This window comes from Micropterus salmoides, unplaced genomic scaffold (assembly GCF_014851395.1).
Source record: "Micropterus salmoides isolate LMB-PRFRI ecotype aquatic unplaced genomic scaffold, ASM1485139v1 Ms_hic_scaffold_1, whole genome shotgun sequence".
NCBI lineage: Eukaryota > Metazoa > Chordata > Actinopteri > Centrarchiformes > Centrarchidae > Micropterus > Micropterus salmoides.
Window position 1 is genome coordinate 59,641,518 of NW_024040040.1, and position 24,048 is coordinate 59,665,565.

Here is a 24,048-nt window from a genome sequence, read left to right on the forward strand (position 1 = left end):
TTATCAGCTTGATGTTGAACTAATCTATGCTCGTTACATGATAAGGGTACAGTGACTGCATTCAGCCGACATGGTACATCGTTAGCTCGCCTGCTGCTTTCAGTAACTATCTTTACTATCTGTGTATCTTTCAGGCTCAGCAATGTCAGCACAGCTAAAATTATTGGATGATAATGAAACGGTTAGTGAGCTGGACTGAATATTATAACGAGATTGTGTCACACTTTATAACAGTTAGACCGCAGTAACTAGTGTTAGTGGATGGCTCTTCCTCTGTGTTGTATATTATGTGGGTCTGGTTAGGTACAGCGACTGAGAGGTGGAGAAGCTGTGTACCTGAGTATCGGTAAAGGGCAATAAAATCTAAATTGAACGTTACGAAGCAAACAGCGGCAGGTCCGATCTAGTGTAGCGTTAGCTGGCTGCTCGTGGCTGCATCACTAGGGGACAGTAAACAAATCGATCCACATTTGCTTTTTACCGTTACGTCATTTCTTGCAGGCTTTGACACTTTGACATAATACCAGTGGTACACAGGAAAGTAACATGGGTCGCGTTAGTTGGTGAAGTAATGTGGAAAGCGATACAACTTTGCACCGGATAACATTAGCAACTGCTCGGTGTTAGCCGGCAAACTAACGTGACTTTCTCTGTGTTTCTCCAGCTTTACTAATGCTCACTTTGTTCTTACAGGACATCATCTGAACCTGTTTTGGTCTGATGGGCTGATCACATAAACCTTTATTGTTGTTTTGTGGCCTTACGTGGAGCCCGTGTTTTACTGTGAGCCGGTTATGTTTATGCTGTTAGTGGACTGCATGTCGTTGGCTGCCGTGTTGTCTCTGTAGCGTGAGAGGCTCAGGAGCGCGCACAGGGCTGAATCCGACCCGGTGTCCTCACATTAAAAGCAGAATAGTGGCTGATGTAGGCAACGGAGAAAACAGGCGTGCTTCATTACTCTTGATCCTGATACAGCACATCCTCATCCTGTCTGAAGATGAGAAAAAAGTGAATCATGATTATTTAAAGAAAAAGCTCCCAGAAAACCCAGAGAAATTTTCTGTTCTGCCCTGTGTGTTTGGAAAGTAGAGTTTCTCTTCAGGCAGATTTTACTACGAGGTTCAGGTTAAAGACGAGACTGACTGGACTTTAGGAATAGCCACAGAGTCTGTAAAGAGGAAGGGATACACCCCACTAATCCCAGAGGAAGGTCACTGGACCATATGGTTGAGAAATTGAAAGGAGTATGAAGCTCCTGATGACCCTTCAGTCTGTCCTTCTCTGAAGTCTCGGCCTCAGAAGGTGGTGGTGTTTGTGGATTATGAGGAGGGCCTGGTCTCCTTTTATGTTGTAGATGCTGCAGCTCTTTTCTACTCCTTTACTGGCTGCTGCTTCACTGAGAAACTCTTACCGTACTTCTGTCCTGGTCTTCATTATGGTGGCAAAAACTCTGATCATCTCTCCTGTCAGTCACACTGAGTAGATTATGTTTTTAATGAAAAGGGTTTTTGTCATGAACAGAAACATATCTGGTAATCTACAGTGTAAACTAGTTTTCTGCAAAGTTTTTTCTTTTGTTTATGCTTTTATTATGTCATTGTTCCATTTTACGTTTCTCTTTACAGCAGCAACAAGTAAATTTCTGAATCATTAATCTCTTCCCCCCAGACCTGTGGATCCATCATAACAAACACTGAGATAGAACTGGTAAATAGTTTGTGTTAAAACACCAGAGCTGTGTTGGAACATTAACATACATAATGTATGCAATCTTTCCCTGTTATAAACGTTGAAACAGGTTTGTATCTTTTTACTTTAAGGCAACTTACAGTAAAGGTAAACTGTAAGAGGATAATCGGGGTTCATATCAAAGCTTCTGGCCATATTTTCCAGTGCTTTGCCATTGCCATTTTACTGCCCATAAAACTTGCATCCTGCTCACCATCAATGTCCATGTTTTGTTTTGGCTTCCAAGCAAACACCTGATGTAAATCTGACCTCATAGGAAAATTATTAGGGGGTGAAGGAGGGTGAGAAAGTTGGGAGAGGTAGCCTATGTATTTGTTTTTGCTGAAGGGAGGATTTCTTTCCCAAATATTTCCTCCATTCTTCCCTTATAAGCTTTATTGAAAAAACAGAAAAGTATCAGAAAGGGTGCCGAGTGCACAGGCAGGAAACAGGTTTTGGACCAGTAATTAGTTAGCTAATTTATTCAAGCAAAAGACAAAATGAGCAACTTACGGTCAGTGTCCAAACACATCCACAGGATGCAGTCTGACAGAGGCAAAGAAAATCCAACAAAGGAAATGCAACAATCCAAAGTGGCAGGTAGGTGGGAAGTGGACAAATAGGCAGGACACAGAACGACACAAGACATGACTGGCAAACATGATAAACGACTGTGGGAGACAGAAGAGGGAGACAGCGGACCCAACATTCAATTAATTGAATATTGTCAAACACACAAAATTAGTTTTTTTGTTTGCGTGAACAGAATCCTAAAAACATAGTAAATCCATAATGCTAACTACCTTCTAGATACTTACCTAGAAAATGCTCTCAGACTGCAGCCAAGGTGGCAGTTTAGTGAGGAGTGATGGTTAAAATCTGTTACTGTAAATGGAACTCTGATTATCATGAAATATTAATCAACTGTTTTTTATGCTATAATGCTTTTGCACTGTTTCTGTGCATGTGACACCTGTAGTTACTGGTGGTAACAGCAAATGCTGTTTAATACTGCAGGTCACAGAGGTTTGGGGCAGCTAAACAAGCTATTGTCAGGCAATTATTGGTCTTTTCCCATAATTGTGTGAGCAGTCATGATCTGACTATATGCTGCACATGACATGAGTCTACGAACACCAAACGTGAAAGGAGCAGGTTACCTAGCTGAGAAGGTGGAGGTGTGCAGCCTGTCGCCTGTAGCTCTTCAACAACAAAGAAACAGGCTAAAGGCTTCATCAGAGAGCCGGAACAGAAAATCTCTGAGCTTCCGAAGAGTAGGACTCAGGTGGAGCAGCTCTCACACTCTGAAGACCACCTCCATCTTCTCCAGAGTGTCCAGTCCCTGAAGACCCACCATCCACCCACCAAGGACTGTAGAGAGGTCAGTGTCCGTCCATCATTGTATGATGAGACTGTGAGGAGAGCTGTGACTCAGCTGGAGGAGACATTCAGTAAAGAGATGAAAAAACTGCTCACTGAGACTGAGCTGAAGAGGGTCCAGCTGTATGCAGTGGATTCTGATATAGCACATCCTGAACTCATCTGATGATGGGAAACATGTAAGTACCGTTAAAGTAAAGAAGAATCTTACAGACAACCTTTAGAGGTCAGGTTAAAGGTTAAAGAAAAGACTGAATGGACTTTAGGTGTGGCCAGAGAGTCAATCAACAGAAAGGGAGAAATCACACTGAGCTCTCAGAATGGTTACTGGACTAAATACAGAAACTGTACATTGTATAAAAAGGTTCAGAGAACAATCACGTACAGAAAGAGTTTGATGTAACCATGGTAGCAGTTTGCCCCTGCTTCCAGTCTTTGTGTTAAGATGTGCTAAGCTATGCTAAGCAGCTCATTCGATACATTCTACACCGATCAGCCGTAACCTTATGATCGCTGACAGGGTAAGTGAACAACACTGATTATATGTCATATTACAATGGCACCTGTCAGTGAGTGGAATATATTAGGCAGCAAGTGAACATTGTGACTTCAAAGTTGATGCGTTAGAAGCAGGAAAAATGGGCAATCATAAGGATTTCAGCTACTTTGACCAAATTGACCCTTTGCTAAGCCACGCCCCGAATACAAAGCTGACCAATCACAGCGCAGTATAGGACTCACTCTAACTGAGGTCCGACACTGCGCTCCATTGACTAACTTCCTACTGAATGTAACGTTATAAAGCCCTACTGTTCTGCTTTTTAATGAATGTAATAATGAATAGAAGCCTACCCAGCTTTACAGGAACATTGTTGATCCTTAATATTGTTGTCTTTTGTCTCAATCGTAGGGGGATGTGGTGGTTCACTTGAACTGTGTGATTGGTAGGCTTTAGCTTCTATAATTTTTTTCACGCCTGTTTGAGTCAGTTTGACAGCCTGAATACAACCTTCAAATGTATAATGCAACTGCAAAAGTGTCGGCTTCTTTGTGAGATCGCTTTTTCCAACAAATCTGACAATATTTCTCAGGGGAGTGCAGTAATAGACAGTGGCAGCGGCGAAAGTTTGTCGGCCTTAGTAACAGTAACTAAGGGCGGCGGGGCTTAGCGAAGGGTCAATTGTGATGGCTAGACGACTAGGTTGGAGCATCTTAAATAAAGTCTACGGTGGTCAGTACGTCTAAGGAAGGAAAAGCTGTGTGACTGGTGAGAGGGTCATGGATGCATGTGGGGAGCGAAGGCTGGCCGGTGTGGTCCAATCCAACAGACAAACTACTGTAGGTCAAAATGTTGATAAATTTGATGATTGTTCTGATAGTACGATGTCAGAACACACAGTGCATGATGAGTACAGTGCATGCCTCAATAGGTCAGGGCTGTTTTGGTGTGAATTTCGGTTTGGATGAAAGATTCATATTTCATCAATGTTAAATTGTAGTAGCAGAGGCTTAATCTACACTCAACAAAATTATAAAGGCAACACTTTTGTTATTCAAAAAATTCATAAATTCAGCAGTAAAAAACTTAACTTCGGACAGTTGGGGTTAAAATCCGAAAATTGTCAGATCTCTGTCAGTTAAAAAGATGAAATTAGTGGTCATAATTAAATGGGGCTGTAATGATTCAGTGTGCTTTCCACCACAGTACCACAGCAAACCAATCTCAGCGACTGATGTGCTTTTACTTTGAAATGTAAGCTCTTTTCCTATTTAATGAACCTGCTGGTGAAATTATTTTGAAAGTTGTATCCGGAAGCTGTGTTGACAGCGCTGGTGGTGCTGAGGAGAGAGCATCCTCCGCTGCAGGGCTTCACCCAGACAGGCCGTTTGTTTCGGTAGACTGTGATGTTATTATTATTATTACATGTGATTTCATCACCGTGAGTCCAGACTCTGCTCCCGGTGATCTCACGGTTTCAAACGACCGGTGACTCTCGGAACTCGGCGGCGATGGTGGATTTATCCGACGGTGGTGCAGCGTCGCCTGGACACAGCAGACATGGACAGGGCTCCGGTAATAACGGGAAGAAAACGGCGAAAAAGTCGCGAACGAGAAGAGGCAAACGAGGCCGGAGAAGAAGGAATAAAAAGAACAACAGGAACAACAAAACACCGCCCCCGTATTTCCCACCGGAGGTAGCTTCCGTTCTTTAGCGCGGGGATTAACGGGATATCCTGCAACACTAAACTAGCCAGCTAGCTAGTGGTACTGCTGCAAACCCTAGCTAGTTTCAGGCTAGTTACTGACACATTAGTTCACACCACACCAATAAAAGATCTATAACACGGCGTGGAAATGCTGTTATTGGGATTCAGACTTTTATATAGGAGCCTCTCCCGCCAATATACTACTGTTCTCTCGTCTGGAGAAGGTAGTGATAACGCCACGCCAAACTGCACCCAAATATCTCACAATTTAAATTATTTTAACTGAAAGGCTAAAATACAAAGGCGGTTGAAGTTGTCTCAATGTGTTTTCTGAAATAAAAAAGAACAATTAATAATTCGGCATATCCTCCAATAACAAGTACTGGAGTTTGTTCTACTATTTTTAGCTTCCAACTTGAAGCTACCGCTGCTATAAAGTTATAAGTCATTCGGTGGGAGAAACCAGGAATTGCAGGGGAAACAGTTCCGGCAATTTCAAATTCAGGCAAATTAACAGTATGCCGAATGAGGTAAGATTAGTCGTTATAGAAAATTGTGAGACTTAAGCAGTATAGTGCAGTTACGTTTATCTGAACAAACGTAAAGTTTAGAGAATAGTCAAGGAAAATTGGTTGATTTTATATCCTGAGCAGATAAGGGGCTGTGGTGTTAGCTAAAAACATATTCTCACTTAGTCTATCACCATGTCTCTGGCAACTGTCTAAAATATAAAAGAAGTTACTACAGCTGAATGTATCACATATTAAATGATACCCAGAATTAATAGAATTATAATTATTACTAGAAAATGTTCATAACATTTGAATCCAATACACATAATGTGTCTGACAATGATGTGATATATGAGCCAGCTTTTTATTTTTGGGCGATTAAAAATGGGAATGTTAAAAAATCAGTTTCATCTGTGTCCAGTACAGACAGAAACAGAATCAGACAGAAAATACACTAAAGTATGTGATTAGTTACTACATACTTTTTGTCCATATTGTATAAAATAATTAAACCTGTCTCTTTGACATTAATCGTGTTTAACTGTCCTCATCTGTCGTCTTTTCTTCTATTTCCAGGCAGAAGAAGGAAACATTGAGTACAAGGTAACTCTTCATTCCCTGCTCTGATTTAGCGAGGTGGAAAATAATCAGCAGATGAATTGATATTAAAAATAATTGATACAGTCCCCTCCAAACGTATTGGGACGGTTAGGCAAATTCCTTTGTTTTTGTTGTTCACTGAAGACATTTGGGTTTAAGATCAAAAGTATGAGACAAGAGTTCAGAATTTCAGCTTTTATTTCCTGGAATTCACATCTAGATGTGTTAAACAACTCAGGACATATCACTGTTTGTTTGAATCCACCCATTTCACATGTGAGCAAAACTATTGGAACATGTGACTGACTGATGTTTCTTGTTACCCAGGTGTTGCCTTTTAGCTTGATTGTCCAAACATTAAATAGCTCTGCATGACTAGTCTAAGTTTTCTTGGTTCAAACCTATAAAGACTACATTTCCTGTTAAAGAGGATAAACCAACATGAAGACCAGAGAGCTGTCTATGGGAGAAAAACAAGCCACTGTCAAGCTGAGAAATGAAGGAAAATCGTATTGGACAAACATTGGACATAGCAAACACAACAATTTGGGATGTCCTGAAAAAGAAAGAAACTACTGGTGTACTGAGCAACAGGTCGGCCAAGGAAAACAACTGTAGCTGATGACAGAAATATCGTGAGAGCTGTGAAGAAAACCAAAACATCAGGAAGTGACATCAGCAGCAACCTCCACAGTGCAGGGCTGAAGGTATCACAATCCACTGTTGGAAGAAGACTCAGAGAGCAGAAATATAGAGGCCACACCACAAGATGCAAACCACTCATCAGCCAAAGAAACGGAAGGCCGGTTTGAAATTTGCAAAGAAGTACAGAGATGAGCTGCAAAAGTTCTGGAACACAATCTTATGGACTGATGAGACCAAGATTAATCTCTAGCAAAGTGATGGAAAGGCCAAAGTGTGGAGAAAGAAAGGAACTGCTTATGATCCGAAGCATACAAGCTCATCTGTGAAGCATGGTGGCGGTAATGTCGTGTCTTGGGCGTGCATGGCTGCTTCTGGAACAGGCTCATTAATATTTATTGATGATGTAACTGATGATGGTAGCAGCAGAATGAATTCAGAAGTGGACAGAAACATTTTGTCTGGTAATTTACGGAGAAATGCATTGAAACTAATGGGGAGGAAGTTTATCATGCAGCAGGACAATGAGCCAAAGCACACTGCCAACAAAACAAAGGACTTCATTCAATTCAATTTTATTTATATAGCGCCAAATCACAACAACAGTTATCTCACAGTGCTTCATCAGGGGAAAAAGTGGAAGGTTTTAGACTGGCCAAGTCAATCAGCTGACCGTAACCCAATAGAGCTGCATTTCACCTCCTTAAGAGGAGACTGAAGGGAGAAACACCCTGAAACAAACAAGAAGTGAAAGAAGCTGCGGTAAAAGCCTGGAATAGCATCACAAATGAAGAATGCAACAGTTTGGTGATGTGGATGGGTCGCAGGCTTGAGGCAGTTATTGCAAGTTATTTACTTTAAGATTATTTATTCCATTACTTTTGCTCACCTAAGAATGCTGTGGTCTAATACAAACGGTGATATTTCCTGAGTTGTTAAACACATCTAGATGTGAATACCAGGAAATAAAAGCTGAAATTATGAACTCTTGTCTCATACTCATCTTTTGATCTTAAACCCAAATGTCTTAAGTGAACAACAAAAACAAAGGAATTTGCCTTACCGTTCCAATACTTTTGGAGGGGACTTTAGTTGCAGCCATAATTGTTATTATACTGCTGGGAAGATCTGACAAAAATGTGATATAAATTCCAGTACATTAATGCACTTTGTAAATCATTTAAGCCTCATAGTCCATACACTTGGTTCAGTATGACCATGAAACAGGTATTAACAGGTATACATAAGCCTGCAGGTATTTCATTCTGTTAGTTATTAAAATATCTTTTAAAGTCTTTAACTTATCTTTGAACCTTGCAGACACCATATTTTTTGTTTGGCCACCAGCCTAATGTTACTTTTAATAATTTGAGGTAAAGCGTTGTTTAAACTATGAGCTCTGTGGCTCTGCTCCTGTACCATTATGCATCTCTGTCTCTGCTGCTGTCGTAGCTGAAGCTGGTTAACCCCACTCAGTATCGCTTCGAGCATCTGGCCACGCAGCTCAAGTGGCGCCTGCAGGAGGGCCGCGGCGAGGCCGTCTATCAGATTGGCGTGGAAGACAACGGCCTGCTGGTCGGCCTGACCGAGGCTGACATGAAGGCCTCGCTCAAGACCTTAAAGAGGATGGCAGAGAAGTAGGTCACCTGATTAAAGAGTCTGTAACAACAATAAAATACATGAAACATGTGTGTTAGAGAAACACCTGGCCTCATGCAAGACCATTTCTGTATTCTTCTCCTAAACTTTTAGGGGTTTGAACTTTTGAGGTTTGCCGGATTTACCGAACTCCCTGAACTGGACGAACTTGTTGTTTATTGCTTGTTTCAGCCTGATGAATTTCACCTGTTCACCATCAGCATTGAACAGTGTCATTTAATGCGGCCTGTTTCTTGGTAGTTTTATTTACATAAATATTACCAGAGAGTAAAAAGAACAATGCAGCAGATAAAATGTTTATCAGTCAGTTTACGGGTCCCGAACCAATTAGAACACGTTTCGAGGATGTTGTGTGATCAGGCTTTACTTCATTGTCTCGTCAGAGTCGGTGCCGACATCACTCTCCTCAGAGAGAGGGAGGTGGACTACGACTCAGACAGAAACACCCGCAAAATTGCAGAAGTCCTGGTTCGAAAAGTTCCTGACGATCAGCAGGTGAGACTCTGTCCCCAGGTTCTGGTTTCCCTGCTGTGTGTATATAAAACCTTTAGTTTGTGTTCTCTGGCCTGAATCAGGGGATGAGTCATTGCGTTTTCCTCTTGGTTCAGTTTCTGTTCATGGAGAACAAATAAAAGCAAAACGCAGGATAAAGTAAACCCAAGAAGGAGGTCCTGTCTGTCCAGCTGTCTGTCTAGGTCCAAAAGTCTCGTCCATGTCAGATACCAAATCATTCTGCGGTGAGCTGCTAGCAACTATTTATTTAATTTGAAATCATCCAGATCCCAACAGCGTTCTCTTCGTTCAGATCAGAATAAAAGAGTCGGACCATGAAGGAAAAAAAACAGACACAGGTTTGTAATGATATTTAAAATGACCCCAACATTTATTTATTTATTTATTTAGTTAACCAGGAGAGTCACATTGAGATTAAGAACCTCTTTTGCAAGGGTGACCTGGCCAAGACAGGCAGCAGCATATAACAAAATACAAACACAAGTACAGACAAATAACACAGGAGACTAGTAAGCTAACATTTCATTACAAGTAATTTTAAATCATTTTTACAATCTAAGAGCATTTACATATTAAGGCATCTGCCTCTAAGTCTTTCATTTTTGATTTGAATGTGTTTAGCGAGATTAATTCAGTGAGTTTCAAGTCCTTTTGCAACGTATTCCATGCTGAAGGTGCAGAATACAGAAATGCCTTCTTTCCCGTTTCCATACGGATCTTTGGCACAGAGAGCATAAAGAAGTCCTGAGAACGCAAAGAGTGTCGCCCATTACTTTTCTGCATGATATGAACACATAGGTAGCTTGGCAGCAGACCCAGAATAGGCTTATATATGAAAGTGTACCAATGACATAGCCTTCGGGTGGCTAGAGGAGGCCATCCAACCTGAGAGTATAGCTCACAGTGGTGAGTCAGCGCTTTGCAATTTGAAATGAACCTCAAGGAAGCATGGCAAGCTGTATCAATCATATGAAGATTCTGTGCAGAGGTATGCATATATAAAAAATCACCACAGTCCAGAACAGATAAAAAGTGGTGGCCACAAGTAACTTTTTTTACATTAAAAGAAAAACAACTTATTTCGAAAATAAAAAAACAGTTTTAGCCTCAGCTTTTTCACCAGGTACAGCACGTGGCTTAAAAGTCAGGGAGTCATCAATCAAAAGACCCAGGTATTTATAGGAGTTAACAACCTCTATTTCATTTCCCCCAGAGTGATAACTGGAGGGATGCATTGTGGCCTGGTCCTGGATTAAATGATATGGCATTTAGCTCAGCTGCAGGCCCTGTAAACACAACATGTCACTTTTCGGTGAAATTCGCCATTTTCTATCAAAATATGTCATTCACATGAATCGTGTAGATCCGAGGAGTTTTTTATTTTGAGGGGGATGTCTAGAGGAGCGCCACTACTTAAATTTCCCACGGTAACACTCAACGCTTGGCTAGCTTTCTCTCCTTATTCTTTAACGGATTTCTACCTGACAGGTGCTGTTATAAGAGCAGCGTAATTGCAAACGAGTCCTTTTAAGCTGATGAGGAGATGTTTCTTTTGGATTTTAATGTGCAAAATACAATGTTTGCTAATTTTACTGAAGGGAGTGAAGAAATATCCTTGGTCTTACCTGTTGCCTATATTTTATATTAATTAGGCTATTACAGATAAATGCCAAAAGCTGTAAATTAAGACACAAAAGGCAAACATGGACGGTCCTATCTAATGGCCGAGGTCATATTAACAGGGTTAATATAAAGTAATTGAGGAGAGCATCAAAACTAGCTAGATGCCTTTTCCCATATCTAATAGTTATAATTTCTCCCAGTATTCTTTCGAAAGTTTAGCTTTGTACACATAGGGGAAACACTTGGGAAAATAGTAATTAAAATAAACACAATGTTGCAGCCATCTCGTCTTTGAAGTGGAAACAGTTAAAAAAAAAACTTTATTCTCTTCTCAGAGGACCAGAATTCTTTGTTTACATGTTGAAATCACAAAGATTTTCTTTTGGGGAAGGGTCGCAAATACGTCAATTTTTTTATCTGAGTTTGCTTGTATGTAAACAGACTTATATTAGAGACTATGAGTCCTTCTCCTCCGTCATGTTGTTTTGGACTGGGACAGTTCCTGGATCTGCGGGTGGCGGTTCTGGGGAACGTGGACTCGGGGAAGTCGACGCTGCTGGGCGTCCTGACACAGGGCGAGCTGGACAACGGCCGAGGCCGAGCGCGGCTCAACCTCTTCAGACACCTGCACGAGATCCAGACGGGACGCACCTCCAGCATCAGCTTCGAGATCCTGGGCTTCAACAGCAAAGGGGAGGTGAGAAAGCCGAGGATGGAGAGAGGGAGATGATATTAGCTTTAGTGTTAGTATGTGAAATCCAATGTAATTAAAATATCTTCAGAATTTTAAAAACCCGATGACACAGTACGCGGGCTGATATCAATGCAGGTTGTGAACTACAGCGAGTCCCGGACAGCCGAGGAAATCTGCGAGAGCTCCTCCAAGATGATCACCTTCATCGATCTGGCCGGACACCACAAGTACCTGAAGACGACCATCTTCGGCCTCACCAGCTACTGCCCCGACTTCGCCATGCTGGTGGTGAGCGCCAACACCGGCATCGGTGAGCAGCAGCCGCGCTTCACGTACAGGAAGCAGCAACATCAGCACATTTATAACCGTGTGTGACGCGAGGCATTCTTCTACGGTGAAAACGCCTGTCAGTATAGTGGTGTACAGCAGGGTCAGACAGTGTGGCATAAAATCAGTGCCCTTTATCAAAATTCTTCAATAATCCTGTTTCGAGCTGCAGCTCATTTCTCAATTAGACAAAATAGTTGCGATTCATTTTCTGTCAATCAACTAATCAGTTAACTGAACTAAACCTGTGAATCCATCATTATCTATCTACATTATCTACATTATCTTTTTTGACTGTTGTCAACAGTCAGAACAGTCTGTAGCCCAGCTTGACACCACGTCAGCTCTCAGCTTTGTGTTTGACATCTTTCCATATATGGAACCATACAGTGTCTGCAGCTTTAGTTCTAAATGATTTCTTGAAGCAAAATGAGGAAGTCCCCCTCAGCTCTAGTGTTGGGTATCGTTTGTATTTTATCATTTCTGATTCCAGTTATTATATTACAACTTATGAAATCCGGTTCTTATTGAATCTCGGTTCTGAGACCAACTCTTTCACCACAGATCTTTTTGTCAGCGCTTGGTGATCCTTCATCTTCTTCGCTCATCTTCCCCTTTATGGCTAGTTAGGAACTGATAAGCAGAATCCAAACACACGGGTCTTATCGAATCTATGGTTCTTGGAATTTGGAACCGGTTCTCGATACCCAATCCTACTGTGCTCTCAGTAAAGAGGCCGAGCAGGTTCAGTTTAGTGATTTAATAATGTCTCATGGGACAAAAGCAGTCCGAGATGAAAAACCAGGTAAGCAGTCCAACATAAGCAATCAAATCTAACAGGAGGGGGGGAAAGAATCGAAATCTAAAATCCAAGCAAGTCCACATGAAACGAGGGGGGGATTGGCTGGAACGTAGTCAGACAGAAAGACTAAATACACCAGTGAGGATAAGATGATACGACACAGGTGAAACATATTAAACCATCAGGGAGCACACACACAGGAAGGAAAGAGGTTTACCAAAATAAAACAGGAAATACTTGCACAAAAACCCCAAAACCGTGAGACAGAGTGCAGGAGGAGAAAAAAGAAAGTCACCACCAGAGGTCAGAAGCGATCAGTGTTTTAAGATGATTCAAAGCTGGTTCACACTGTGTCTGCAGACTGTGCATGTTTTAAAGAGTTCACAAGTGTGATTCTAATTCTCATTCACACCTGCAAACTATCACATGGTTATTTCATATATGAGACACTTGAGGCAATTACGGTTGTAAATAACATCTGCCAATAGTGACAAATAGAGACTAATTCACTAATTTGTCTAATCAACAGTCCAAAACCCAAAGATATTCATTTGAAAAGCTAGAGCCACAGCATTGTTTGCTGTCAAAGTACTTTCAGATTATTTTTTTGTCGATCTGCAAATCGATTAGTCACGTGATTTGTGCAGCTCTGGTCTCTTTTTATTGTACAATAATTATTCTTTTTCCAGGGTATCTACAGCAGGGCTGCAAGTAACGATTATTTTCACTGTCGATTAAATCGATCAGTTGTTTGGTCTATAAAATGTCACAAAAAAAGTGTTTCCTAAAGCCTTTTTTTTTGTTTTGACCACAACCCCAAGGTATTCACAGTTTGCCTTCACAGAGGAGGAAATAAACAGAAAATATTCACATTTAACAAGCAGGAATCAGAGAATTTATGTTATTGTATTTTTTAACAAGAGAAGCAGTAAGCGACGGTTGTGACGGTGGATTGAGCTGCAGGAGGCTGTTCAGTCAGACTGCAGCTCCAGCAGGAGCTCATCAACTCAGAATAACTTAAATTAGCTTTAATTAATTAATCATTTAGAATCAGAGCGTCCATCCATTTTATGCTGCATAGCTTAGTCGCATTAACTTAATTAATTAAATCATAGATTATTAAAATTTTCTCCTATTGAAATGATTTATTTCGATGTCAGCATGTTCACAGTGTTCCTGCTTTCCTCCCTCCAGCCGGTACGACCAGGGAGCACCTGGGCCTGGCCATGGCGCTGAAAGTTCCCATCTTTATCGTGGTCAGTAAAGTGGACCTGTGCTCCCGCGGCACCGTGGAGCGAACCGTCCGGCAGCTGGAGCGAGTCCTGAAGCAGCCGGGCTGCAACAAGGTCCCCATGGTGGTGTCCAGCCCCGACGACGCTGTGACGGCCGCACAGCAGTTCACTCAGTCTGCATGGTGGGTACAAATACTACTGATACTACTACTACTACTGCAGTTCACTCTGTCTGCATGGTGGGTACAAATACTACTAATACTACTACTACTACTACTACTACTACTGCAGTTCACTCTGTCTGCATGGTGGGTACAAATACTACTGATACTACTGCTACTACTGCAGTTCACTCAGTCTGCATGGTGGGTACAAATACTACTGATACTACTACTACTACTACTGCAGTTCACTCTGTCTGCATGGTGGGTACAAATACTACTGATACTACTACTGCAGTTCACTCTGTCTGCATGGTGAGTACAAATACTACTGATACTACTACTACTACTACTACTACTACTGCAGTTCACTCAGTCTGCATGGTGGGTACAAATAGTACTGATACTACTACTACTACTACTGCAGTTCACTCAGTCTGCATGGTGAATACAAATACTACTGATACTGATTCAGTACAACTACTGCTGTTTCTTAAATACCGCTACAAATGCTCCAGTGTTTTTCTAGCCATTCAAAGATCGCCTCTGTGTTGCCGTCCATCTTTATCAAAACACAACCATGTCAGCAATAATAGCAACCTGGAAATGTGTCTGACAGTGACAACAATCTATAGCTTCTCATTCCTTCGTATGTGCCTCCTCATTGATAATAAAGGCCAGTTTATCATTTTGAACAGGAGGAACAACGGTGTGTAGAAGCTTTACTTCCAGTCATAAATCTTAATGCACTATTATAGACACTATCCAACAATGATTAACATCTGTCAGATGGATAATCTAAATACCCAGAAACACCTCCAGTATCAACAAAACCTGCATTCCTGACAAAGAAAAACTAAACACACAACAACACAAGTTAGATGAAGTACGGGAAATATACATGAGCTTAAACACGTGTCACTTGTGAGTCTTTGAACGCATCATCACTATCAGAGCACTCATTTACACGATCAGGGCCTGAGGATTCATCATCTTACAGAAATAATAGCTGGTCAGTTTTAGATGAACAGACACTGCTTATACAACAGTGGACAAAATATTAGAAACACCTGTCAGTATGATTAAGGTTTCCATTGTGTGTGTGTGTGTGTGTGTGTGTGTGTGTGTGTGTGTGCAGTATCACGCCGATCTTCACCCTGTCCAGCGTGTCTGGAGAGAGTCTGGACCTCCTGAAGGTTTTCCTGAACATCCTCCCTCCACTGAGCAACAGCAAGGACCAGGAGGAGCTGATGCAGCAGCTGACTGAGTTCCAGGTACGCACGCACGCACGCACTTGTACTTGCAACATAGTGAGGACCGGAACACGCGTTTAACCAACAGAGTGAGGACATTTTTGGGAAGTGAGGACAATTTGGCCGGTCCTCACAACTTCAAAGGGTTGTTTCAAGGTTAAGACTTGGTTTTAAGGGTGAGGTTAGAATTAGGTTTTGGTTAGGGTCAGCATTGTAGTTGTGATGGTTAGGGTAAGGGTCCAGGAAATGCACTAGCCAATGTCAGTGACAGTCCTCAGAAAGACAGAAGTACAAGTGTGTGTGTGTGTGTGTGTGCGCGCACGTGCACTTGTAATGTGATTTAACTCACCATCTTTTACGCTACAAGTCAGTGTTTCTAACGTGTTCCATTTGCAGACGTAGCCATGAATGATAAGACTGGGAAAAGGTTTTTATAAAAAGTCTGCTGCTATGTGATTGTGTGAGCTTTGGTTGATTTATAATAATATTTATTTTTATTACACCTTTTTTTTTAAATATTAACTACAACGTGTTTCACATAAAGGAAAAATTAATCAGTAGAAATAAAAGATTGAAAGACAACAAAAAGATAATTATTGTACATTATAGGGTTGGGCGATGTCTACAAAATTTCCATCGGATAATGTCTACATTGAAACATCGGGATGGACGAGGGGGAGGGATAGCGGTCGTCTTATGTGCATGTGTTCACTCGCAGACTTCACTCGGTTAAAAACTCGGTAGCCTACGTGTGTGTCTGTGTGTGGGGAGAAGGAAGGAATTCCAAGGAAGGTGCGAAGCATATTTAAAATGTGTAATAATATTTGTGGTGATTAAAACCTGCTTTCACGGTATTATGTGAAAAATAAAATGCCGGGGGGTGGGGTTTTACAATCACGATGCCTACTCAACCATTGACCATCTGTCAGCTATCTCCGATGGACGATAGCATCGTCTGTCGGCCCAACCCTAGTACATTAAAGAGGTGATATTCTGCTTTTTGGCTTTTTCCCTCTCCTTTATTGAGTATACCTTTTTTGTGCATGTAACAGGTTTGCAAAATGAAAAAGCCCAAATTCCAGCCCAAAGGTAGTTCCCATCTCCCACAGAAAACTCTGCTCTGAACTGCCTGAAAACAGCTCGTTTGTAGTCCAGCCACTTCCCTTATATGAGGCGCATTAAGCTTTCATCCCTGTGACGTCACAGGGATGAAAGCTTAATGCGCCTCATAGAACACTCGCCAAGCGGCTACTCCGACACGCCCTCAGAAACAGTGAGCTGCAGCACACACCTCTCCTCTCCCTTCCAAACACTAGCTACCCTCCAGGCAGTCAGTGGACAGGAAGTTGTTACTGTGATGTAGAGACAGAGCTCAGTTAAAACTTTATGGATGAAAGATACTTTTGTTACAGATTAATAACTCACCACTCTGAAACTCTTGTTCCAGTCTATGTTGCCAAGCTGGTCGGCAACATGTACAGCTGAACCAAAGTTGTTTACTGTCTTCTCACTGACCCGCCCTTCTCTGCTTCTGATTGGCTAGTAGTCCTTAACTAGGAACTGCGCATGTGCAAGTCCCAACAAAGATCATTTCGAGACAAGATGTATCACTACATAGCTAAAACTAAGCCTTCAACACAAGTGAAAAGAGGAGCTGCAGCAATGTGCAGTATGACAAAAACTATGTGTAAACCTGTTCTGGTACAACCCCTAAATAGGATTATGAACCTTAAAATAAGCAGAATACCACCTCTTTAATAATAAAATTCAACTGAAATTCTCTGAAATAAAACTGTTTGTGTTAAAAGATAAAACCCCAGAGCAGGTTTATAGAAGTGCAGCTTTGAGGAGACGTTGAAAGGAGATTATTGATCCGGCCGACCTGATAGGAGATTTCCTTTTCCTTTGTGTGTGTGTTTGCAGGTGGATGAGATCTACTCGGTTCCTGACGTCGGGACTGTGGTGGGAGGAACTCTATACAGGTGAGAAAACAACACACATCATATAAGGGTTTAGAAAGGTTTGATTAGTTTTTCAAGGTTTGGAAGATGTTAAAAAAAGTCTGAAATTTATTTAGTTTTTAATCCTGTCATTGACCTGGACGTATTTCACACATTCACACAGATCATATTATCTGTATACTTTAGTCAGCAGTCATGTGATAAACCTGCCAGTGTATATGTATTAAGTCCAGGCAATATCCTCAAATCTCTGAATATTTAGCTAAATACAGAACAAAAACAACAAAAATGTCTTAAAGGATGAAATCATTATTTATTTATTTATTATTTATCTGAGTTTGTCTGATAATCAATCCGACAAATAATCTCTGTTATCAAAGAAATTCCCGTTGCAGTTTAGGATCCTTTCATAAGACTTACTTTGCACAGCAGAGCCACGGAGAGGGACACAATCTGAGATTCTGAGAATAAAAAAGTGAATATATTGAGAATGAAGTTATAATTGTTTTATAAATATTGTAACATTTTTAATAAATAAAATAAAATAAAACAATATATACAGTTATTTATATACATATATACAGACACGTAAACACCCAGAACATTCTGCACTGCATTTTTTCAGTTTTCCTCTGGGGTGAATGTAAACAGCAGCAACCACATGATAATAAGAGTTTCATCTTCACAATAAACAGTCTGACATTTGGGAAACAGAGTCCATCTTGACTGCATTTGAACACAAAGCATCATCCATGTGAAACGCAAAGCCCACCTCCTCTCATCTGGCCGGAGTCTTGTGCTGACAGCTATGACACCTGCCGAGTGCTTGATCCTGGATGTTGATGGAGCAGGTCTCTGTAACGATTTGGGCACAACAGTCTCTGAATTCTGTTGTTTGGTCGATATGAGTCCCATTTTGTCCAGACCTTCAGGAGCAGAATTTAGTCCAAGCTGGGCCAGCGTGGCTCCTATCCCAGCTCTCTTTACTCTCCTCTGAGCGATCGCCCCGCCAGCCGTGGTGATCCTGGCACCCTCCGTGGTGCCTGATCCGGTTGATCAGGCCCAGTGGATCGTAATCCTGCAATAAATGTCTGTGTGTGTTTCAGCGGAGTGTGTCGGGAGGGCGAGCGGCTGGTGGTCGGTCCGACTGACGAGGGCCGTTTCCTGCGTCTGAAGGTGGGCAGCATCCAGAGGAACCGCTCGGCCTGCAGGGTGCTGAGGGCCGGCCAGGCCGCCACGCTGGCTCTGGGAAACTTTGACCGCTCGCTGCTGCGCAAGGTCAGAGGTCACATAGCCTAAAGACTTTGTGTAGGAGTAAGTCTTTATGAGAAGGTCTTTATGCTGTTAGAGTCCAAAGATCCTATTGTTCTGGTCCTGATCCAGGTTTCCATCCAGCACCTGTCACAGTCTGTCAGGTGACGTTTAAGCACTTTGTACAGAACCTGGTAAAAGAGGACGTTCTTTCTTCATTCATTTTGCTGCTGATACTCTCTGGGATTTTTTTTTTTTAAATAAATAAAGGTCCCCAGCCACGCTAGCTGCTCTGTGAGGCGTGCTGACGTGCTCATGATTAACAGGAATCTTTGTAACGCAGCAAAAGTTGGAACGTTAACATACAGTAAGTTCAGAGCACGGCTGAGACGGAGTCAGAGTTGTCCTAAAATGGCCACTGTACGGAGAATAAACAAGTTTGACAGGAACAGTTTACCTCCCTGCTGGTAAAGATCTAAGAAAAACAATATATATTTCTTTATATTTTTCATCCATCCAACTTTTCTGTTTAGTGGGGCGGCTGTGTCTCAGGAGCATAGGCATTTATTGCCTGAGGGCAATAAAATTTCTTAAGACCAGTTTTTGAAGGGGACACAAAAAATACAACCAAAATTGTACTTGTAATGGATATGTGGACACAGAGGAATGCATTACTACTATTATTAGTGCAGCATGGAGACTGTGATTTTACCACAGTACCAAAATATGAAGACTTTTTGTTCTTTGTGAGTTTTGATGCACTGACGAATTATGGCCGTTTTTCTTCAATTCTCTGTCAATTTATTTGACCAACAATACAAAGTGATTGCTTAATTAAGAGTCAGGTGCACTTAGAGAGGTCAGAAGACTAGAAAGGTGCCATGTCATGACTTCACAGCTGCGCCACTTTGACTTTAGACTTAGAAAATATAAAACCTACGCCTGCCTGTCAGCAGAGTTAAAGACTGCGGGTCAGTTTATTTATTTATTTTCATACTTTATTGATCCCTGAGGGGGAAATTTGTTCTTTGCATTTAACCCGTCCTTATTAGGAGCAGTGAGCAGCCATTGTGCATGGCGCCCAGGAGCAGTTAGATGTTGCTGCATCAGCTCCTCCTGGTCCTTTTACTTTTGTCCATGATGAACCTGAACTGGCTACTCTTCGGCTCCCGAGCCAAGGCCCAATCAATTTTGAATTGACAGTTAATAAGATAAGAGTATGTGTGCAACAGTACATAACGCAAAACACAAAACATCTACATCATACAATCGTTCTGATGTTTGTTTGCAATTGTTTCCCTTGAATTGTAATTCTTGGTCTTGTCTGTTTTAATTAAGTTTTGTATGTTTAAAGTATATTGTCGTTATTTGTGCGTCTACTGTACATGTTAACTTGGGGCACAGCCTAAAAAGAGACTCTGGTCTCTCAGTCTCTTCTCCTCGTTAAAATAAAATAAATTTCAGCGTGTGATGACGGTGGTGTCTGATGGTTGTTGCAGGGCATGGTGATGGTCAGTCCCAAGATGAACCCGACCATCTGCTGTCAGTTTGAAGCCGCCATCGTCCTCCTCTTCCACGCTAAGACCTTTCGCCGGGGGTCACAGGTCACCGTGCATGTTGGCAACGTCAGGCAGACGGCCACCGTGGAGTGCCTTCACGGGAAGGTCGGTGTGTAGACAGTGTGAAGCGTGCGATCAGTTCACCATCTTGTGGCCACTTGTGTGTAACTACAGCTCTCTCCGCTGCAGGACGAGCTGCGTACGGGCGAGCGAGCCGTGGTCCGCTTCCGCTTCATCAAACACCCAGAGTACCTGCGACTGGGCGCCAAGCTGCTCTTCAGGGAGGGTGTCACCAAAGGCATCGGCCATGTAACCCGCTTGCTGCCCCCCTCCCAGAACCACGATCAGAACCAGAACCATGACCAGAACCTGCAGGAGCATTAAAGACCTCCACTTCTTTGTCGGATGGTGAGCTCTGTGAGAAGACATCATCAAGCACCTCTGATCGGGTTTGTTGTATTAATCCGCCCGTCCCTGATCTATAGATCTGTCCTCATTCGCTCCTGCTGTGATGTCAGAGTCCACCATCATCTTCCTCCCAGCAGGCGTTCGTGTCTTCATTTAAAGCTGGCTGACCTCGGTGGACTTCAGCCCGGACAGTTAATCTGATGTCATCCCACAGTTCGATTTAAGAGGCTTCTTTTTCTCGGCTGTCATGAGACGACAGCAGGATTTATTTTTGAATTTTAAAGTGGCGCAGCACTTCCACCTAGAGCGGCGAGGAGATGTTACCCTAGTTCTCTGCTGCACAGGAAGGACTGACCTCTGTTCCACACAAGTTTTCCACACGCTCATACTGAATGTGACTTTTGAAGAAGATTATTTCCAGGAGGAGTTTTGGTTCCTGAGGTGGATTTCTTGGTGATATTTGTGTCGGCTCATCAAACATTTAGGACCATAAAATGCATGTTTCAGCACATAAACTTCAAGAGGCATTTTCTGTGGAGCACGGGGTCGGTTCATTTTGTGTGGACAGACGTACGTGCTGCTGAATCAGCACCAAGTTACTGTAGATGGAGGGATTATGGAGAGAGAGATGTGGAGACACTTTAGACCTAAACAATGTTGTGCTTTTAATTTTCACATAAGAGTTGAAATTTGAGATATGAATTTGCGCTATAATAATAAATAAAAGTTCAGGAAACCAGAAGTTCCAGAGTCCAGAGTGGACGACGCTTTTATATTAGCTGTTACACTATCGTTTTTTTTGCCCTGCTCTGCTGGAGGTCCAACTGCAGTCGATGCTACAAAGATGTCTCTTCATTAAACTGTGTTTACCAAGCTAACCGCCTTTTTGAAAGTGAGCTGTTGTGGCTAGCTAACACGTTACATTGCTTAGCTCTGCAGAAACAGTAGCCCAGCGAGTACTCAGTATGTTACGGGACACGTGGACGAATGTCACTGTGCTGCTTCCGGATTATTTTCACGATTAGTCTGTAAAATGGCAAAAAACTGTGAAAAATACTTGTCACTATTTTCCAGAGCCCAAAGTGACGTCTACAAATCGTTTCTTTTGTCAAACCAACAGTCCAAAACTCAAAGACTCTTCATTTACTGTCATAAATGACAAAGAAAAGCTGCAAATCTTCACGTTTAAAAAGATGAAACTAGCAAATGTTTGACATAAAAGCTTTAAACAGTGACTGAAATGATTAATCAATTATCAAAATAGTTGACAATTTTCTTTCAATCGACTAATCGATTAATCGTTGCAGCTCTTGTGTGTGTGGCATTTGTTCATTGGTAACATAACTTTAGTAAGTTTGTGCGCACAAGCCACCAGAGTTTAGACTGATTTGATTTGACGCTCCAGTTTTTATATTATTCTGTTCCTTTGCACTTAATTCACTTTTAATCATCATTACGAATCTCTTCTGTTCAGGCAGCATCGCTCTGTGTCACCTCCAGATTCTCAAACGGACACCAGCTGACACTTTCTCCTGTTGTTATTGATTAGCAGTCCAGCCAGCAGCCAGACGTTTTGTTGCATTTTGTTGGAGGCTGAAGTGTTGATGAAAGATTGGAGGAAGCTGTTGGTTTCAGTTTGCATTATGTAAAAGTTTCATTCCATCTCTGAACAATGATTTTTGGACGGTTTTCTCACAGCCTCACATTCAGTCTGCTCAGCTCTTTAAACTCGAGTTGCTTTTGAACTGTTGATGCCTGTACGTTCAATAATCTGCATTTTCAAAAGACTTAACACTGAGATATTTGCCTCTTCGTTTCCAGTTTGTTCCGACTCTCCGTTCATGTTTAATAACGATGATATTTAAAAAGTGTGTAGGTTCGATGTACCAGGCAGATTTTTGCAGCTAAACATAACCTGCATGCTCTCTGACCGGCAGAAAAAAACTTCTCATTCAAAATATGAAATGTATATCCAGTGTTGAAACGTTTTTTTGAGGTTCTGTGCAATTGTAAACCTAAATATCGAATGTACTTTCCATGGATCCTGTGTAGCATTTTAAAATTACTGCTTACTGTTCAGATGGAGTTACTGTTGACTTTGCCTTTTGTATTCGGATTCTGCACGAGTGTTGATGCCAGCGAGCAGATCTGCTGATTCTGCAGAGGGACGAAGATGCTGAGCAGAGAGGTCGAAGGTTGAGACGACCGTCTGACTCAGAAATGCTCTGAACTTTTAAAGCGTTAAAGAGTGGATTTATCAGTTTGTTTCTCCTGACCGTCCCTCTAGTTAATCAATAAACTGTTAATGCGAAAACTCAAACAGCCTGATTGAAATAGATTCCTTCTGTTATTTCTGTCTTTACAGAAAGTGAACTCTAAGACTTTCTATATGTACACAAAAGGTCTATTTCTCTCAAATATTATTCACAAATCTGTCAAAATCTGTGTTAGTGAGCACTTCTCCTTTGCTGAGATAATCCATCCACCTCACAGGTGTGGCATATCAAAATGCTGATCAGACAGCATGGGTATTGCACAGGTGTGCCTTAGGCTGGCCACAATAAAAGGCCAATCCAACAGTTCCATCACACAGCACAATGCCACAGATGTCACAAGTTTTGAGGGAGCGTGCAGTTGGCATACTGACTGCAGGAATGTCCACCAGAGCTGTTGCCTGTGAATTGAATGTTCATTTCTCTACCATAAGCTGTCTCCAAAGGCGTTTCAGAGAATTTGGCAGTACATCCAACCGGCCTCACAACCACAGACCATGTGTAACCACACCAGCCCATGACCTCCACATCCAGCGTCTTTACCTCCAAGATCGTCTGAGACCAGCCACCCGGATGGGTGCTGCAACAATCGCTTTATAATAACCAAAGAATTCTCAGGGAAGCTTATCTGCATGCTCGTCGTCCTCATCAGGGTATCGACCTGACTGCAAATTCACACAGCCATTGAAGAGGAGTGGACCAACATTCCATAGGCCACAATCAACAATCTGATCAACTCTATGCGAAGGAGATGTGTTGCACTGCGTGAGGCAAATAGTGGTCACACCAGATACTGACTTGTTTCTGGACTACCCCAGACCCTCCCCCAGTACAGTGAAACTGCACATTTTCGATTGGCCTTTTATTGTGGCCAGCCTAAGTCACACCTGTGCAATACCCATGCTGTCGGATCAGCATCTTGATATGCTTGATTATCTCTGCAAAGGAGAAGTGCTCACTAACACAGATTTGACAGATTTGTGAACAATATTTGAGAGAAATAGGCCTTTTGTGTACATAGAGAAAGTCTTTGAGTTCAGCTCATGATGAATGGCGGCAAAAACAAAATTTTGTTCAGTATATTTATAATTGGTGTGAATTGATTAAAAAATGTAATCAAGTCAATCATAATAATAGGCTAACTTTAAATGAATTTAAAATACTAGATTTACCTGTATTTTGGGGGTAAAATCAGTGGTGGACGAAGTAATCAGACCCTTTACTTAAGTTAAAGTACTAATACCAAATGTGCTGCATTGGAA

At 41.8% G+C, this 24,048-nt stretch overlaps 1 protein-coding gene across 2 annotated transcripts; it reads left to right on the forward strand.

Moving 5' to 3' along the window:
- The first annotated feature begins 4,911 nt into the window (after positions 1-4,911).
- gtpbp2b (GTP binding protein 2b) lies at positions 4,912-22,833 on the forward strand. 2 transcript variants are annotated; one of them, XM_038733916.1, is made up of 13 exons: positions 4,912-5,304; positions 6,405-6,431; positions 8,523-8,707; positions 9,113-9,224; positions 11,365-11,562; positions 11,695-11,869; positions 13,883-14,102; positions 15,220-15,355; positions 17,258-17,316; positions 18,402-18,573; positions 20,046-20,210; positions 20,295-20,513; positions 20,591-22,833. In XM_038733916.1, exons 1-12 carry the CDS (start codon positions 5,119-5,121, stop codon positions 20,487-20,489), a joined length of 1,830 nt encoding a protein of 609 aa, XP_038589844.1. In that variant the 5' UTR covers positions 4,912-5,118; the 3' UTR covers positions 20,490-20,513; positions 20,591-22,833. The 2 variants fall into 2 exon arrangements, with proteins under 2 accessions (XP_038589844.1, XP_038589836.1); XM_038733908.1 differs by having other exon boundaries at positions 20,295-22,833.
- The last annotated feature ends 1,215 nt before the right edge of the window (positions 22,834-24,048 follow it).

Coding starts and splice junctions, on each gene's coding strand:
- gtpbp2b (XM_038733908.1), top strand. CDS start 5,119: ATGGTGGATTTATCCGACGGTGGTGCAGCGTCGCCTGGACACAGCAGA. Junction 8,708..9,112: donor TTAAAGAGGATGGCAGAGAA/GTAGGTCACCTG, acceptor TTGTCTCGTCAG/AGTCGGTGCCGACATCACTC. Junction 11,870..13,882: donor GAGCGCCAACACCGGCATCG/GTGAGCAGCAGC, acceptor TCCTCCCTCCAG/CCGGTACGACCAGGGAGCAC.